The 17,691-nt window shown below is 34.3% G+C and overlaps 1 protein-coding gene across 4 annotated transcripts; it reads right to left on the bottom strand.

The window, feature by feature from the left end:
* Window positions 1-1,796: 1,796 nt before the first annotated feature.
* LOC127181895 (zinc-alpha-2-glycoprotein-like) lies at window positions 1,797-16,903 on the bottom strand. 4 transcript variants are annotated; one of them, XR_007829829.1, is made up of 8 exons: window positions 16,767-16,903; window positions 13,322-13,390; window positions 13,042-13,152; window positions 12,780-12,858; window positions 9,969-10,030; window positions 9,311-9,381; window positions 9,004-9,146; window positions 7,765-7,941 (listed from the first exon to the last, which is right to left on the bottom strand). XR_007829829.1 is itself a non-coding variant. In XM_051136898.1 (6 exons), exons 1-6 carry the CDS (start codon window positions 16,822-16,824, stop codon window positions 2,297-2,299), a joined length of 966 nt encoding a protein of 321 aa, XP_050992855.1. In that variant the 5' UTR covers window positions 16,825-16,903; the 3' UTR covers window positions 1,797-2,296. The 4 variants fall into 4 exon arrangements, 1 of the variants encoding a protein (XP_050992855.1); XR_007829828.1 differs by lacking the exon at window positions 16,767-16,903 and adding an exon at window positions 13,914-14,360; XM_051136898.1 differs by lacking the exons at window positions 7,765-7,941; window positions 9,004-9,146; window positions 9,311-9,381; ... (2 more) ...; window positions 13,042-13,152; window positions 13,322-13,390 and adding exons at window positions 1,797-2,301; window positions 2,643-2,753; window positions 2,914-3,186; window positions 3,317-3,586; window positions 3,875-4,123.
* Between the last annotated feature and the right edge of the window lie 788 nt (window positions 16,904-17,691).

Raw genomic sequence — 17,691 nt, 5'->3', positions numbered from 1 at the left:
TAATATATTTGAAACTGATTTATGGTATCTGAATGTAAATCAAAAATCTCCATTTCCATGATCTTTATTTCATATCCTTACATGCAATTTTAAAAAAAAAACCTGGGATTTTTGTTATATGTAATGTTAATAACCTGGACAAATAAACCAGTGATAAAAGGCAAAGTTTTTAAATAAAGTCCTTAGCACATCTGACTGATAAAAAATTAAAGTTTTCCATTGGTATATTTTTCAAATATCTTCAGGAACATGATACAACTAATGATTTTTGTCATTTGAAAAAAAATGGTAATTTTCACACATACAATGTATTGTTTTTGCTACAAATGTACCCATATTATGAGTGGTTTGTGGTCCAGTATCACATTTGTTATATTCTATACCAGTGGTTTTCAAACCCTGGGTCGCCAGACGATTTAACGAAAATGCATTTACATATGTAACAGTTCAAGATGCATAGAGAGAGATTAATTAATTATATCGGAATTTTCTGAGATCGTGATTTAATGAAGAGGGATAACAAGGGTTTGCTGTGCATTAAAGGATTTTTAATGCACTACGTGGAGGCAGCTAAGTATTAAATTCTTTTAATACTAAAAACAATATTTTTGTCCTTATTTTCTCCTTATTTTTATATTTTTGACATACACCAATTATGATAATGTCACCATTAAGTGCTGGTGGAAACAAGCTAGACTTTTGAGACCAGCTCAGAAGGCGTTTAGTGTCTCCTCCAGCAACAGCAAATCAGCGCAGTTGGAAGATATCCGTGTTCAAACGCACACAATAGGCTGAAACTTGCCACAAAGCACCAGCAAAAGTAATTACAATGAATGTGTCGGGGGAAATTGTAAGGAGATAGTTGAATTATTTATTAATTAACTAGTGTTTTTTTCTGAGTCAGTGTTGCAAGGATGAAGTTGTCCTTCCTGACTCGCCATCTCTTCTTGGACGCACCTTTAGAGAAATACATCTTTACAGATTACATAGCCTAATGAAAGAGTTTTTGTTTTTGATTTTTTTATTTCAAGTATTAATTTAAAGTTTTCTATAGATACATGTATCATGTCTGTGAGGTATGTATTCGCTGAGTTTGGGTTTATTCTTGTGAAGCGCTCCTGTTGAGGCAACAGAAAGCGCATTATGTTTGTTTTCTTTATTTAATAAAAGCACTGTTTGCAACATTTTGTTGAAAAAAATGCAAGTGATCGCGCTGGCCCTTGTCCTGCAAAGTGGCTTTAGCTTCCACTCTCCGATTGAAAGGATTGGGTATGTGTCTAATAGCACACATTTATCTAAGTTTAACGTTGAAACTAACATTGTTTTATACTTTAACTCCTATTTAGGCCTATATCTATAGATTTTATTTTAGGCAAGTGTGATGATTTGAGAAGGCAAAATTGAACAAACAGATCAGTCTTCCGCTGGTTGCTTGGTTGTTACTTTAAAAACAAAAACTTATAGGCCTATTTAATGAACAAAGATGCCCCTAACGTTTTTCTAAAATAACTTAAAATGAAACAAAATATAATCACTTTGCCATTACATACTAAACTGAATTATTTCAATAGATGAAACAGTGGAATTTACACGCATGCCTACTAGATTCATCAAACCAATCGGATGGATCAAACTTTAGCAAAAGCTGATGGCTCGATGCAAAATCGATGACACAATGAAATAACGTTTAGAATACATTAAGGATTTTTTGCAAAAATCAACACGATATCACTTGAATTATTTGTTTAAAAATTGAATAGTAATAAGCCTTGTGCATTTGTAGTTTTGAATGTGCATTTTTTTGTGCATTTAGTTATTGTGCAAGAAATCTGATGTGAACAAGAAATTAATTGTTCAGACATCTGAACTTATTGTTTTAAGAAAAAAAAAAAAAAAAAATAATTTGAGAACTGAGCCAAAGCCATTGAGAAAAACTGTAGTCTGAAAGCTTTTAAAATTTAAAAAGAAATTATACATAATAATTATGTTACATCAATACATAATAGATCTGTATGTATTACTGTTAAAATGTCTATATAATTTCTTGTGTAAATTTGAGTTTGGCCTGTAATCCTAATGAAAAGGCCAAGTAGAAAAAAAATAAAGTTAAAAATGAATGAGCATAATGAACTGTTTTTCGTGTTTAAAAAACATTAACGTAAAGTGGAGATCCATGAATCACCTGTACCAGTGTTTCTGATTCACTGCTCTCATGTGAATCACTTGCAGTCAGAAGATCTGCTGACCCTGAGTTGATGTTCTCACAATGTTCTGTGGTGGAACTATTATAGTGCAACTAGCCTAGAGATGATGCAATATAATTTGTAATTAGAACTACATAATCTATAAATATTTATAATTATAATTATATGCTTCACTTGATAATCCTTAAGGTACTAGATTTTACACCATGGTCTCCATATTTAAACAATTAATAAATATTTCATTAAATTAATTTCAGGTTAAAGACAAATGAGAATGAGAAAAATGACATTTGAAACATGCTATTATAGTGTGCTATACATGCTGTTAATCAAAAATGTCTATTTTTGCATACAATATGGATTAATATGAGGGCAAGTAAATAATGACATATAATGACATTCAGTTCTGGGTTAATTATTACTTTATTATATACTCACCATTTAACCTTCTGTTTTTGTAGATTAAAGACATGATGCATAGAACCACAATTGCAAAAGCACCTGCAGCTACTGCTGCCCAATGATGACTTCTAGATTCCAGATTTCCATCTGCAGGGAAAATATTAAACAATGTTAACCATTCTATAAATTTTAGGCAACAAGTAAATACTATGTCTTGAGAAATTCTGAGCTGCCAGCTGGTGTAGAAGCTACTGTACAACAATTTTGCACACAATATTAACTTCTGACTGTTAATGGTTATATTTACCCCATAATGCTGTAAATATCTGACTGCTGTGAAGGACGTGACACTCATAACTCTGTTTCTCATCTCTGTTTATCTCCACACTGGTTCTCATCTGAAAGGTCTGGTTATTGTTGGGTCTGACTCCAGTAGAGCTGAATGGTTGGAGTGTGATGTTGTTTTGTGTGACGTTCATCTCTATGTGTTTGGGGTGGAAACCAGTGGCCAGACAGGTCAGAATCAGCTTGCTTTGGTCATGAGGAACTTCAGATGCAAACATGTAAAGAGCTGGAGGAGCTGCAACAAGAAGGACATCATGAATAAAGGATATTGGAACCACTCGAATAACACCAGATTCTGAACAAATAGACCAATTACTTCAATTTTCATGAGTTCAAAACACTGAAGTCATTAGAGCAACACATACTGTGTATTGACGCATTAAATGTGGAGATCCAGTGCATGCAGTTGTTGAGGTATGACTGGAGATACTGATTGCGAAATCTGTCAGTGTCCCATTTCATTTTGGTTTCTTTAGCTTTTGGACTTTTATCCTTCCATTGCATTGTGTCAGTATCAAAGGCAATAAAATCCTCTCCATCATGTCCATACTCATCAAATGCATCTACATTCATCACTGATCCATCTGGATGTTTTTCCACCTCACAGCCGATTCTCCTCTGTAGAGTATGGAGGCCTATATGTAAATTAATAAAAAAAATACTACAAGTTAAAAAATAGGTTGTAATTAACAAAATTACAGTGGCCCGTAAAAAGCATTTGGACACTTAAAAATTAGGGCTGTCAAACTATTAATCACGATTAATCGGATAGAAAATAAAAAGAACAATCAATGATCGATACGCCCATCCCTAACACACAGTACACACACATATATTAGGCAAACTCAACTTTTTATTGTGCAAGCGATTAATCGTTTGACAGCCCTATCAGTGTCATTCCAATAAAAACTCAATGAATTCACCATCACATCTGGAGCTTGTGCAGTTCACCAGAGTGCTGGCCAGATTTGTTAACCGGTCTTTAGAATCTTGAGGTTCTTCAGTATATCTCCAGATTTCTGCATCTGAAGAGTCTCTTTTCCAATTTTGTTCTTCATTACTGTAGTGAGAGATCTGTCTGTCATCATACAGACCCACTGCACTGAACACAGGACCGGAGAACCCATCAGGTTTGGTGAGGACAGTGTAATCGAACTGGAGACGGTGTCTCTCTGAGAAAAGATAAATGCAAGAACAATATTGTTACAGTCTTTTAAAACTGCTTAGACATTAATACTTGTGGCCCACTTAGTAAAACTACTGTAAAAAAACTTTTTGCAAAACTCAAAACACAGCTCTTTAGTTCGAGTTTTATTTAATTTGGGAAACACTGCTATTTAAATGCCACACTCATTTGTTCTCATCCTTACATGACCTTTTTTAACACACAGATGTGTGAAGACACATATACAACATTTGTTCACTTAGAGAGCAAAACTCAGGGCCCGTCCACACAAAGGCATTAGTTTATATGTTTAAAAAAAAAAAAAAAAAAAAAATCTATCATATAAGTCTACAGTTGGTAGGTGTTTCCAAGTGTTTTGGGAGCCTGAAACAAGTCCGCCAGCATCCTTGCAGCACTGCGGTGGTGAATATTTTATACAAGGGTGGGGGGCTTGCCATTCCATATGGGGGCAGCTTTCTGGCTTTCTGAAAACACAGATTAAGTACAGATTACTAACTCCTGGACTATAGAGTCCTGAACTAAACTACACTAGTTTAATTTAAAACCAATTGTGCTAATCTGAATTAGCATGACAGAGGTTGCCTGTAAAACATTGAATGAACCAAAAAAAAAAAAAAAAAGGCTTAAAATTATACAAGAGACATGAACAAGAGAAATATTTTTTTTTAAAGCAAGCAAACTGCACACATCAGGAGTCAGATAAAAGAAAAGGAATGCATAGAAATATCTTTGCAATAAATTCTTTTATCAGAGAGAGGAGAGAGAGAGAGAGGGTCATAGTATTACACAGTATTATAACGGCACCCTAAGAACATATAATCAAAGGTTTTAAAATAAATATGCATTGTTTATCCTTTTGATATCTTTCAAAAAAAAAAAAAAAAAAAAATACAAATCATAAAAATCTAACTCTTTAAGCAAAATCACATTATGAATATTTTTTTCTCTAATTATCATTGGCCACAGTTATTTGCAGAATTATTGAAGAGTAGGCAAAAGATGGATTTATAAAGTATGCATTCATATACGTTAAGGGCTTTATTTTCGCTGGAGGAAACAGTTATGGTGCGACGAGGAGAGGAGCCAAAGTCTGCCGCCGTTTTCATATGAAATTTAAAGGGGACTAAGGCAATCACAAATTCGTGTAGAGTTTATGAAGCTATAGCCCCCTTAAAAATGGTCCATGCTTCTATCTTTGTTAAGGTGCAAAATAATAATAATAATAATAATAATAATAATAATAATAATAATAATAAATAAATACATTTAAAAATATGGCAGCGTGACAAGAAACTTCGATTGTTTACATTTAAGGTCGCTATTTCTTTCAATATATTGTTGAAACTGTCTGCTCGCAGCTAATGGCTAATCAGTGCAATAATTCATGTGTTTAGTGTTGTTCGTCATCGCACAACGCTCCCCTTATTGGAGTAAAATCCACAATCGCATTTAATGTGCAGACACGTGACTTTGGTTAGTAGATGTAAACAGACAAACAAGGCCACCAGAGATGAAGGAAACATGGGAGAAGGTGAACGGTGTAGGGGATTAAAATGGACCTAATTTAATTTGTAAAATATTTTATAACGCATTAATCATCAAATCAATGAATAATTGAGCAGTAATAGGGTAGACCGGGTACAGTCAGTACATGTGTACATTTAAAACACCTTTAAAAACGTGGGTGTACAACAAGTCTAAAAAGTGATATTTGCTTCGCACATGGGTATTAGCGTCCTCTTCAATCATGGGAAATTTGAAGAACATGTGCTTTTTAGATATCGGCGAAAGTTTTTTTTTTCTAAGGTACATTTTTACTTCACATGCCTTCCACATTGAATAGCTTCTCATCCCTACATGACCTTTGAATGACCTTTGATTTGTTTTTATGGTTTATTAGGCTATTGTTATGTTTTATTTATTAAGTTTATTGTTATGTTTATTAGGTTATTCTTTGCATTTGATCCGTTTTATTATTGCAGTCTATAATTGTTCAGTGTGTTTTACTGTTACTCAACTTTTCAACTGTTACTATTCAAACGATGAACTGAAATTAAATATTGTATCGCTGTTTGCCATTACTATAATTACTTTTACAAATGAACTACTTTAAACAAATAATCAAATAAAATATTGAATGGAAATAGCTGCTGAATATTAATTTTTAAAGGCATTTTACATTTGCAATAAATTGGTTTGGCAGCTTTACAGCATTACGGATGGGTGTCTCTGTACATGGGTATTAATATTTTAGTAGACAAGTAAAGGAAATGTCACATGAAAAATCACTTCTTTTAAGTCCCTAGTTTTGGTGTGGCAACGTAAAAAGCAAAAAGTGTAACAACTGTACCCGGTCTACCCTACTAATGCAGATATGGTTCGAGTTTAAATTATTATAAATATGTGGCTATATTAAAGCACCCCCTTAGTGCTCTTGTCTTCTTTAATTCTCCTTTTCCATCTCCAAAACTATTCTCGCAAGTGATCTGAGGATGGCGTGTGCCCTCTTCCAGGGCTCTCAAGTTTTAGAAAAAGTTTGGAGTGAGATTTTATCTGTTAGGAGAGGAGCCCCTCAGCCCCATGCAATTCTCTCCAGTTTTTGCTAGAAGTTCAATTTTATCTATTGTTCAAAATTGACCAGCACAAAATAGAAACTATAACAACTGGTAATTTTGATTAAAATCAAATTCATAAAAAATAAAATAAAATGTTGTGTATATTTCAAAAATACAAATGTATCAAAAAAAATCAAAAGAAATTTGGCCCCAAATGAGCCAATGAACAGCAGTGCTCAAAGTACATACTGTAGGCCTACACATACAGTATTGCAGAACCTGCCAAATTAATTTCTTTCCCAAATTGCATTGACTGCTCTAAAATATGAGACAAAATGTTTCAGAAGTTTAGGACACATGCTTATTCAATAACTGATTTATTTCCATATTTGGGTTTATAAATAAGCTTCTTTTTTTTTCCTTGCCCCAAGGCATTGTTAGATGCCAGTGTTTCCAGTCATAGCTATGCAAGGATTTGATTATAAAAACGGTATCATAGTTATTAAACTATCTTCTGATTTTAAATCTGTATTTAACCTAACCTAGGAGCTAAAGTCTGATTTTGTGGTGGCTGTGCTTTAAAATTAAATTATTATAATCTTAATTCAAGTGATGAAGGATTTTGTAAGTCTGATAGTAATTAGTGTTGTGTGCTACTGTACACTGTAAAAAATTTCCTGTAAATTTTACAGCATTATACTGGCAGCAGGGTTGCCAGCCAGTTACTGTAATTTAAATTTACAGCATTATTCTGTATTTCCTGATTACAGCAAATAACTGTATTTTTTACATTGCTGTGTTTTTTTTTTACAGTAAACTACTTTATTTTTGTGTATTCTATATATGCAGTATATATTTTCCAGATTGCTGAATATTAATGACTGGCAATTTAAACAATTCATTAACTGCATAAGCTTTAAACAATATTTAACTGCATAAAGTGTTGTATAGTGTGAAACTTAGTGCACCTAATATTTAAAAAAAATAATAATTTGACACATCTTAATCTTGAAAAACAGATCAAATTTTATTTAACATATGACTCTCAAATTTGCATGAAAGAAATGTCATAGAGCAGTGCATTTAGTATTATTTTGAATTCCAAAATAAATATTTACTTGAAACATATATATAATTTTCACAACATGGCAAAACAACAAGGTCCCAAGTGAGTCCAACAAAACTTCTGATCAAAAAAGGAGAACAGTTCGGCTCCAGACGCTGTCCCATCCCAGGATGCAAAGAGTGGCTACAAAAATTGAAAAAGAACAAAGAGGAAAATACATTAGATATTTTTTACAAAACAGTGATACGGTCAGATACAGACAGAGGGATGACAGATACAGTCAAAGACAGATAGAGTGATGATTGTTACAATTAGATACAGATAAACTGCCATTAAAATGTTTGGGAGATCAGTATGATTTTTAATGTTCTTTAAAAAATATATATATGCTCATCAAGCCTGCATTTATCTAAACCAAAATACAAGAAAAAAAAAGTAATATTGTGAAATATTATTACAATTTAAAATAAGTTTTCCTTTTTACTATACTTTAAAAAATAATTTATTTCTGTGATACAAAACTGAATTTTCAGCATCATTACACCAGTGTTACATGATCTGTCAGTGATCATTCTCATTTATTTTCAATTGTCAATGTCATTGTCAATGCTGTCAGTGTATGTTTTGGAGCCTGTGATACTTTTTAGGATTCTTTGATTAATAGGTTTAAAAGAACATCAGTTATTTAAAACAGAAATATTATCTAACAATGTAAGTCTTTACTATCACTTTCAATGTAACACATACTTGTTGGATAAAAGTTAAAAAAAAAAAAAAAAAAAAAAAAAAAATCCATGAAAGAATCCTGAAAAAAGCATCACAGGTTCCGAAAAAATAAAAATTAAGCAGTACAACTGTGTTAAGCAGTTTCTAAAATTGATAATAAATCAGCATATTACAATGATTTCTAAAGGATCATGTTACACTGGAGAAATGAGAAGACTAGAGTAATTAAAATTCTGAAAATTCAGAAATAAATTACATTTTAAAGTATATTAAAATAGAAATCATTATTTTAAATTGTAATAATATTCCACAACATTATTTTTTTCTGTATTTTTGATAAATTAAATGCAGCCTTGATGAGCAGAAGAAACTTATTTCATAAGAAACATAAAAAAATCTTACTAATCCCAAACTTTTGTAGATAATAGTGTAGAGTATAGACTAGAGTAGACTTAGTGTAAATAATATAATAATATAATAAAAGGAAAAAGGGGATATTGGCGTGTATGAACTTCTTACATTTCAGAAATTCTGCTGAAAATCCTTCACTTTGCAAAGAAGAGTAGCATCTTGGGTTCACTTCAGCTGGTTTCTTCTGTACTATTTGCCCTGTGGTTTTAGATGGAACTTTTCCTTTCAACATCTTTGTTCCTTGTAAATACCTACAAAACAGTCAGGAAACAGACAATATGTAATTCACATTAGTTTAAGCTTTTGAGACATCTGAATCATTCTCCCTTAAAAAATCGTCCCATTCTGGAGTTGAGAAAAATCTTCTAACATATCTACACGTAAAATTCAGGCATTCAAATTCTTAGACCATTACCTTTGAATGAATTCTAAATCTCCGTCTGTCTCCTCCTGGTAAGGTTAACGTTACTCCTGAGTGAATATATGCTGCGAAAAGGCCAGACAGGAAGATGGGCTGAATTAACTCATTCTTTAAACCAAAGTTAGCAAAAAGCATTACAATCAAACAATAAGAGAATTAGCAAGTTATTAAAGGTACTGGCACGTCTCGGTGCTTACGTTAACCGCTTTAACAGCACCGTTCAGAGTTTACGTGACATACACTGATCCTCCGTGAGCGGGATGACCGCGAGTTGCGAGCCTTTAGTAACGTCACGCGTTTCGGCGCCCCTGTTAATAGATGACTGCCTGTGCAAATTTGATTTACATCATAAAATACTAACGAGAAAGTGTGCTGAACAACACGACGTTCCTGTGAATCACAACTGTTGTCAGTGAAGCGTGTAATTCTTAACGTAGGAACCCAGAGACTTTCCGCCTATAGCCGCTATAAGGCCGAGGAACCTGTGAAATCCTCCCGCGACCGCGCTGCTTAAACCCGGTAACGTTAGAAGTCTCCCTCGCGCCCCGCGGACGGAGGATTCGTTAATCTCCGGTTACCGCGAATGTAGACACCTTAATATAGTATTGCAGTTACCAAACATCAAAAATAAAAACTGAAATACGTCACTTACCACAGTTATGAATCGTTCTTCTTGCCGCTCCCGAATGTCGACCGTTGAAGAAATGCCCGCCTCTGTAGATTTGAAATTTACAGCATTATATGCTTACTTTTGAGGCAAAGTTTCAAAAGGATTAACAGTTGAAAACAGTTAGAAATTTAGAAAAGTAATCAGTTTGGATAAATTTGTCTGTTTTTAATCACATTTACCAATTATCTAGTCCTTTCCTTAGTGTCCAGTTATTCCAGTTATTGATAATAAACAATGGATAATAAATAATAATGATGATAATAAAAAAAAAAAATCTAATAATATTGGCCTTGTTTTGGGTCTAGTTTTTGAAGCTAAGGTTGCTTATTCATCTTGCAAAAGTGTGCAGTGGTCACTGATGTGGTCGGACTAGTAGTGTTTCCAGCTCTTGCAAGATAAATAGGGGAGCGCGGGGCACAAACTAACACGGGGTTAGTTGTAACACACGTGGTTAAATGTAACACACCTGGTTTAAAATATTTCCACACATGCTGACATAACCAAACTTACGGTATTTAGTATAGTTGACATAGCAAAACTATACATAGAAAAAAGTGCGCCAAAATTCCAAAGCCTTTTGAAGATATCGCTGAATATTTATTTTACCATAGTAAAAATAAATGTCTGGCTGAAGTAGCATAAATTTGCCATCTCAGTTGTTAGTATTCATTTAAAATGAGACAAATCTGCTATTATTTTAATATCCAATCTGTTATTTATCAGTTTATAAATGCTTCGTAAATCAGAAGACGACACTAACAAGTTTTAAATTCCAGTCGCGCTGATGGGGAACGTTGTAACACTGTGCCCGCTATTATTAAACTATGCTATTCTGTGACACTTGCGATGTAATTTACACCAACGATGTAATTTACACCATTTACCTTTATGGATTTTAATGAGAAACCGTTGTACGTTGTTTTGAACTATACTGTATAGCTGTGCGTTGCAATCAGGGCCGTCCCACGCATGCTTGCGATGTGTTCATTCCCAAACTCCAAAATTAGATTTTTTTTAATTCTTAAAAAACGCCATTATTTTCTTTGAAAACGTTAATAAATTTATTTTATTAGAAAATATTTTAGTTTGTATTGTACATTTTTTCATTAGATCTGGTATAAAGCCGCTCAGAGTAAAATTTTAGTCTTAAGTGTGTCAAAATTCTAAGAATGATGCCATTCTTATTCCTAGACTTAAGCAGGGCTCTAGAGTGCGACCTAATTTCTCAATGGTGCGACCAGCCGTTCGAGGGCAAAAAAAAGTCTCCGCGACTGTGGTTCAACAGACACACATTAGGCCCATATCGTGGTCTAAACCAATCAGAGATAGTGAAGGGAGCGTGGGAAGACCATGGCCGGCAATTAGTGATGCGCGGATGGCGGTTATATCCGCGGGTCGGGTGGGTCGGGTAATAAAAAAAATGCATTCTGATTATTTGCAGGTGGGTCGCGGGTGGATGAAATAATTCAATAATGACGCAAATACTACATTTTCCAAAATGTGAACACGTTTTAAATACTTTTTTTCATCAGGCAAACAATTTCATTTGTGTGTGTGTGTGTGTGTTCGCCTGTTCGAAAAGTTGTGACAGAAAAGGTGACATTCCAGATAAAGTTTGAAGGAAGTTACGCCTGTGTTAATGCTATTGAGTATAGGGTAATATGTAGTGGTGCAGTGCAGAACCTGCATATACCCATTTCTTTATCAGTCGGCTTTGCGTATACCAATTTCTAAATTCCCTCTGATGTGCATCATTCAGTTGTGTCTTGCATTAGCCAAAATCATGACAGGCCACCATTTCTAATTAAATCGCATGTGAATAAATGCAAATATTCGCTCAAATCGCCCAGTAAAGGACCGTGGCGCCGGCTTCCTTTGAAATATGTTTGATGATTGCGCCTGATGCGCCCGCGCACAACCTGATTTTACCAAGTACGACATGTTCCTGGATCAACACCTTTGTTGACCCTGGAACAACATTGTGATTATCCAATCAGATTTGAAAAATCAGTTTATAGTTTTTGTGAAGTTTAGGCTTACAATCAGTGTTTAGTGCTTGTACATAAGTGTCATTCATTAATTATTTCCTCTGATTTTAGGGATTACTCATGGGTAAGGTTAGGTTTAGGTGTAGGGATGTGGTCAAGATTACATTTTTCGATTAAAATGTTGTTCCAGGGTCAACAAAATATGCTGACCCAGGAACACATCTAACTCCAGCACCAGATTTGCTGCCTGCCTGTTCATACGCAAGAGCATGTCAAGGGAGGCACGCCGAGTATTAAAAAAATAATTATTATTGATTACTAATTTGAATTAGTACATTATAACGAAAACAATACATTAAAAATGTAAATAATTATTTGGGTGCACCTAACTTTTGTGTTGGTGCACCTAAGAAAAAAAAAAGTTTGGCACACCACTGCAACCAGTGCAAAAAGTTAGTCTAGAGCCTTGTTAAGAATAAAAGTGATTCATAAAGGTTCCTAAGTATTAGGTCTCAGCTCCTAAATTATTTAAGTGAGCTGGAGAGGTCTCCTACACTGTAAATTCTAATCAGTAAACGTTATTTTAAAAAAGCATGCAAACCGATTGCCTTGAAAAAAACAAGTGAAATAATATTTTATACTTACAAAGGTTTATTTAGTGTTGTAAACTTACATGCAAGTTCTGGTAACTCAGAATCACTTAGTTGTATTTACTTGAACAGAACTGTAATTTACTTGTTAAAACCATGCAAACCGATTGCCTTAAACCAAGTAAGCATTACTCTAACACCAGAGTAACGCTTACTTGATTTAAGGCAATCATTTTCAGTGATGGTCAGCAACCCAACAGATATTAGTGCCAAGACTGCATCAACTTCAGACACCTGTATAAAAACCAAACAAAAACCATATTAAGTAGGGAAATGTGGATGATTAGTTGTCAGTGTTATCTGTCCAGCCTACTCAGTAGTTCACCCAAAATTGAAATTTGTTATTTATCCATGACTTTAAATTTTTTTTTAATGAAATCTGAGAAATTTCTGGCTTTCTAAGGAATGCCTATTTACCCTAAGCTGTAGACGGTTGATCATATAAAGGAATCAGCTCTCTTCAGAAGACTTGAGCTGCTTTTCCACCGTCAGGACAAACCGTTCTTGTTGCTTAACCAAGTCTGGGTTCTAGGAGTGTAAAAAAAAAAAAAAAGTGGTTACAGGTATACTGCATATGCAAGATTTTTTTTTTTTTTATGAAATTGTAAATAGTGTAGCACAGTGATTACGGAGTCAAAAAAAAAAAAAAAAAAAACTGGTGTACTGCTGTGTAATAGCTTAAGATGAAACACCTCACCTCCAGTTTAGTGAGGCCTGTGCTGATAAGACCGCTGTTCAGAGAAGGCAGTTGCCACAAACACTTATCCTAAATATGACAAATAAAATTAAGTTTCACTAGTGTTGTGGCTTACAGATTACAGAAATATTCATTCCTTGATATTTGCATGCTTTACAAAGGTTACATTAAGAAAAAGAAAGTATACACATTTCTATTTATTTGAGGCCACAGTCATAAAATCAATTCAAAAGCCGCATTTCCTCTGTATTACTGTAGTAAGTGTTCCAACTCAGCAAAGAAATAACAATTACTGTGAGACAAAGAGCTCATTAAGTTTAAACCACAAAGCTGTAATCATGCAATGGCTATAATTGTGACATATTAAAATAAAAATCAAAATCAACATGCGTTTGCTGCATCAACTCGGAGCAAAACAGAAAACTAACTAAAAGCTTTACATTTGTGAGAGTAAAAAAGCATCTAGTCTAAACAGAATCACTTGTCTTTTGCTACATTACACGCAGCCCCTGCACAAAGTTGGCTTAAGTCTCTTACAATTAGCAACAGACAGGAAAATACATTTACACACAATTATTTCTTGATAACTTACCTTAGCATCTTTGTCCAGTGGTAAAAATGCAAGTTAGCCAGAGCCAACTGATGTCAGCACAAATTCAAAACATTGCTTGCTGTGCATGCTCTAACTGTCCTCATTTCTTCTTCTGTGGTTTTATTGCACATTAGCAACACATTAGGGCACTGCTGCCTCTCACTGGTGAATTCATGTCATTGGTTTCGTTGTGGCTACTTGAATATTTTAAGTAAGGCTTACTCAAAGCAGCAAATAAACTGTTTTATTCACCTTGAAATTAGCTGTAACTTAATAAAACCTAGTAAGTAGAGCAAGTAACTAAAGATAACTAATTATATCTAAGCAAGATACACTATTGGATTTTACAGTGGGGATGGCAGCAAAGAGGAGGAGACAAACACTTTACAATGAAGATATGATGTATTGGAGTTATATGATGATATGGAGTTGATAAAATGATACAAACTTGATTATGAAGATACCTTTTTTTTTTTTTTTTTGGTTACTTATCAAGTGAAAAACGTAAGTTTATTCACTCTACAAATCAATGCCCTTAACTGTAGAAATGACCGTAGTAGTTGTATTTTTGGGCTGGAAAATTGGAAAAATGCATCAATGTACTGCTGATGACACAGTAAGTAAGGTGTTAAATACTGTGGCACTAACCCCACCAAACACAACAGTGGCCAAAAGATGATGTGTGGAGGGTTTTTTGACCCCACATTTCACTTAAATCATCAAAATACAAGGGAAAAAAACACTTACCAGTGTTGACAACTGCTTTTTATTGAAAGTAGCTAAGCTAGTCGTTAAATGTTGCTAGATGACATCATAATGGCGAGTTCACTGATCTATATAAATATAGATCATTGAAGAGTCTCTGAATCTAGATATAATTTGTCCAAGAAATTGATTTTGTTGCTAGATTTTTGAAAAAAAAAAAAAAGAAGGTGTGAGGAAGTCACTAAATCTATTGACAATAATCACAAAATTGGCAACACTGTCACACTGAGAATGACAAAATCAGTTATTAATATTTTGTTGTTCCTCTCGTTTTTACATGTCTTCATAATTTCTTTGTATGACAGCATGGCCAAAAATGATGACCACACAATTTGGCATGTTTCATTGTTATTATCACAAATAAAACAATTGACTCTAAGCAAATATGCAAAATGTTTACAAAGTCATAAACACATTTTTTTTTATTAAGGTTGAAGACGTCAAATTTCAAGTCCAGACATCACTCTTAACCACTACTATATGGCAGTTCATTGACTTTCCAATTGAACGTCAAACCATGCTGCAAAACAAGCCACATTTATGAGGATTATGGGCTTTCTTGGTATTATTGGAGTTGTTGATGAAACTCATGTTCACATCATTGCTCCAACTGTAAACGAGGAGACATACCAATAGAAAAGGATTGCATTTAAAAAATGCATTTAAATATTAAATAGTGTCTTAATTAAAAAATGTTATTGTAGTTACATCAAACGATTGGTGTTGTGCTGCTGTGACTTCAGATGAGCAGGCTCACTATTGGCTGATTCAGAGGTCAAGGGCGGCCGTTTTGGGTTGACATCATTGTAGTTCTTAGTTCACAACACTTAAGTGTCCCCTCAGTCAACACTTAAGAATCTTTCTTAGACTTTACTGAAAGTTGCTTTTAGCTTCTTTATAAAAGTCTCCTAAAAGTCCTACTTTTTACTAAGAATTTTTTAACACTCAAGTCAAAGATTAAGACTATTCTTAAGAGCATTTCTGATAAGTTTTATACACACGGACCCAGACAACATTTTATGCCGTCACATGGTAGTGTTACAATGTACTCCACTACGGGGCATGTTGTCACATTTCACTTCCTTTTTTTTAGATAAATAACGAAAAACATGTAATTATTAAACAAAGCGACATATTTGTACTAGACAAGTGTGAAATTAATGTGGATAAAAATGATACTCTGAACCCCACGTGAATTTACTGAAGAAATTCAAAAAGCGTTAGGTTGTGCCCCGCGCTCCCCGAAGCAATGGCAGCTTTATAAAAAAAAAAAAAAAAAAAAAAAAAAAAAAAAAAAGTTCCAAGCTGTGCGTTTGCAGCAGCTCACTAACATTTCCGCTCCGCTTCCGTTTTGTTGTGCACTGTTCATGGTAAAAACGAACATGGATTGATACGAAATGTATTAAATACACCATAAATGCACATATTTAAAGTCTGTCTTTCAGAGTCAACACATGGCTTTTAGCTATATGGGTAAAGCAAGGAAAAATACTAAAGTAGCCAAAGTTTTAATTTAAAATGTTTGTGATAGCCTACTATCTTTTAAGCATACCATAGACTGTGTTTACATCAAAGGTGTCAAGCTCCAAGTTCCAACACACATACAATGTAGTTTCCAAACAAGCCTGAAGGATCAGATGCATTTAATTAGGGTTGAATCTAAACGCCCCAGTTTGACGCCCTGCTTTACATGCTTTGCCACTTGCATATGCATCTCAATATATACTACAGAAGTTAAAAATGCATTTAAAAAAAATTGCATTCGGATTATATAACAATGTTAATTCGGATTTAAAATCTAAATAACGGTGGTAAGCGTCTTATGTGCACAATGAGCCCGTGCTGCCACTCAACTGCAATATATAGGGATTTGAGAACCAGTGAACATTTCAGCGATCTTGGAATTCTTAACTCTTTTGGAGTCAAGTCCTCATTACTACTTTTAGCCAGTTTGCCGTTTAATAATTATTATAATCAAATCACAATGGCACCAGGAGTTCTAACAACAACCGCAAGAGGAAAAAACAGAATTAAAGTTTAGTCCAGCCGCCAGAAAAAAAATAAATAAGTACATATTAAATGACATACCGGAATAAACGTAGCGTATGAATGCAAACTGTACAATGACAGAGAACGTCAATTCCATTTCGAGTTTAAAGGAAAATGCATCATCCACGCCAAAACATTTTATGTTTGCAAACACCACATGGGCATCAAAAGTCACAAAAAGCTCCGAAACCAGGAGGAAGGTAATGAGTGTTACCAGATCGGTGGGTCGACCATGTTACCTGATTGGCTGAATTCATAGTGACGGGTAGGTTTAGGGGTGGAGTCAGGTGAGGGGATCATTTTCATTGCAACATTCTCCAGTTCGAAAAACTCTCACGAAGTCAGAAACGCCCACGGTTGCTCAGCAGAAAGCGGGTGCTCAGAGGAACGTGCGGTTGAGGCTAGAAGGGTTACAACTGTGGCTACTGGGGATGCGTCAGTATAGCGGAACAACATACAACAATAATTACTGCTTTTGCATTATTGTAACTGGTTGGCGTAGGTCTAGAAGTTAATAAAACACAATCTAATACTTAGAAAATTGAACTCATTGTTAGTTTCTGGCCGCAGCTGAAATCCCTTCTGGGCACAAAACAGCTATGGCGACTGGGCATGCGCACATTTTCTTTAATGCATTTCCTTTACGAACTGGACTGGAGTGTGGATTAATACGGATATCACTGACAGTGACAAATACATACATACATACATATATATACTTTATACTGTGCTGAGGCATTCTTTACCACTGTCTTAATTGTCAAAAGAACCTCTGTATTTGTTGAATTTGTTCTCTTTTATATGCCACACAATTTAATAGCACATGTTCCACAGTTTCTGGTCAACCACATTTATTACAATTACCTGATGTGTCTGTCACTGATAAGTAGTGAATGACTAACACTGTAAAAAAAAATTCCGTAAAAAAACGGAAAAAGTACTGGCAGCTCATTACCTGGACTTT

The sequence above is a fragment of the Labeo rohita genome, chromosome 19 (assembly GCF_022985175.1).
Source record: "Labeo rohita strain BAU-BD-2019 chromosome 19, IGBB_LRoh.1.0, whole genome shotgun sequence".
Classification (NCBI taxonomy): domain Eukaryota; kingdom Metazoa; phylum Chordata; class Actinopteri; order Cypriniformes; family Cyprinidae; genus Labeo; species Labeo rohita.
Note: the sequence above shows the minus strand (reverse complement) of the source record. Positions and strands in the feature narration are given on the sequence as shown.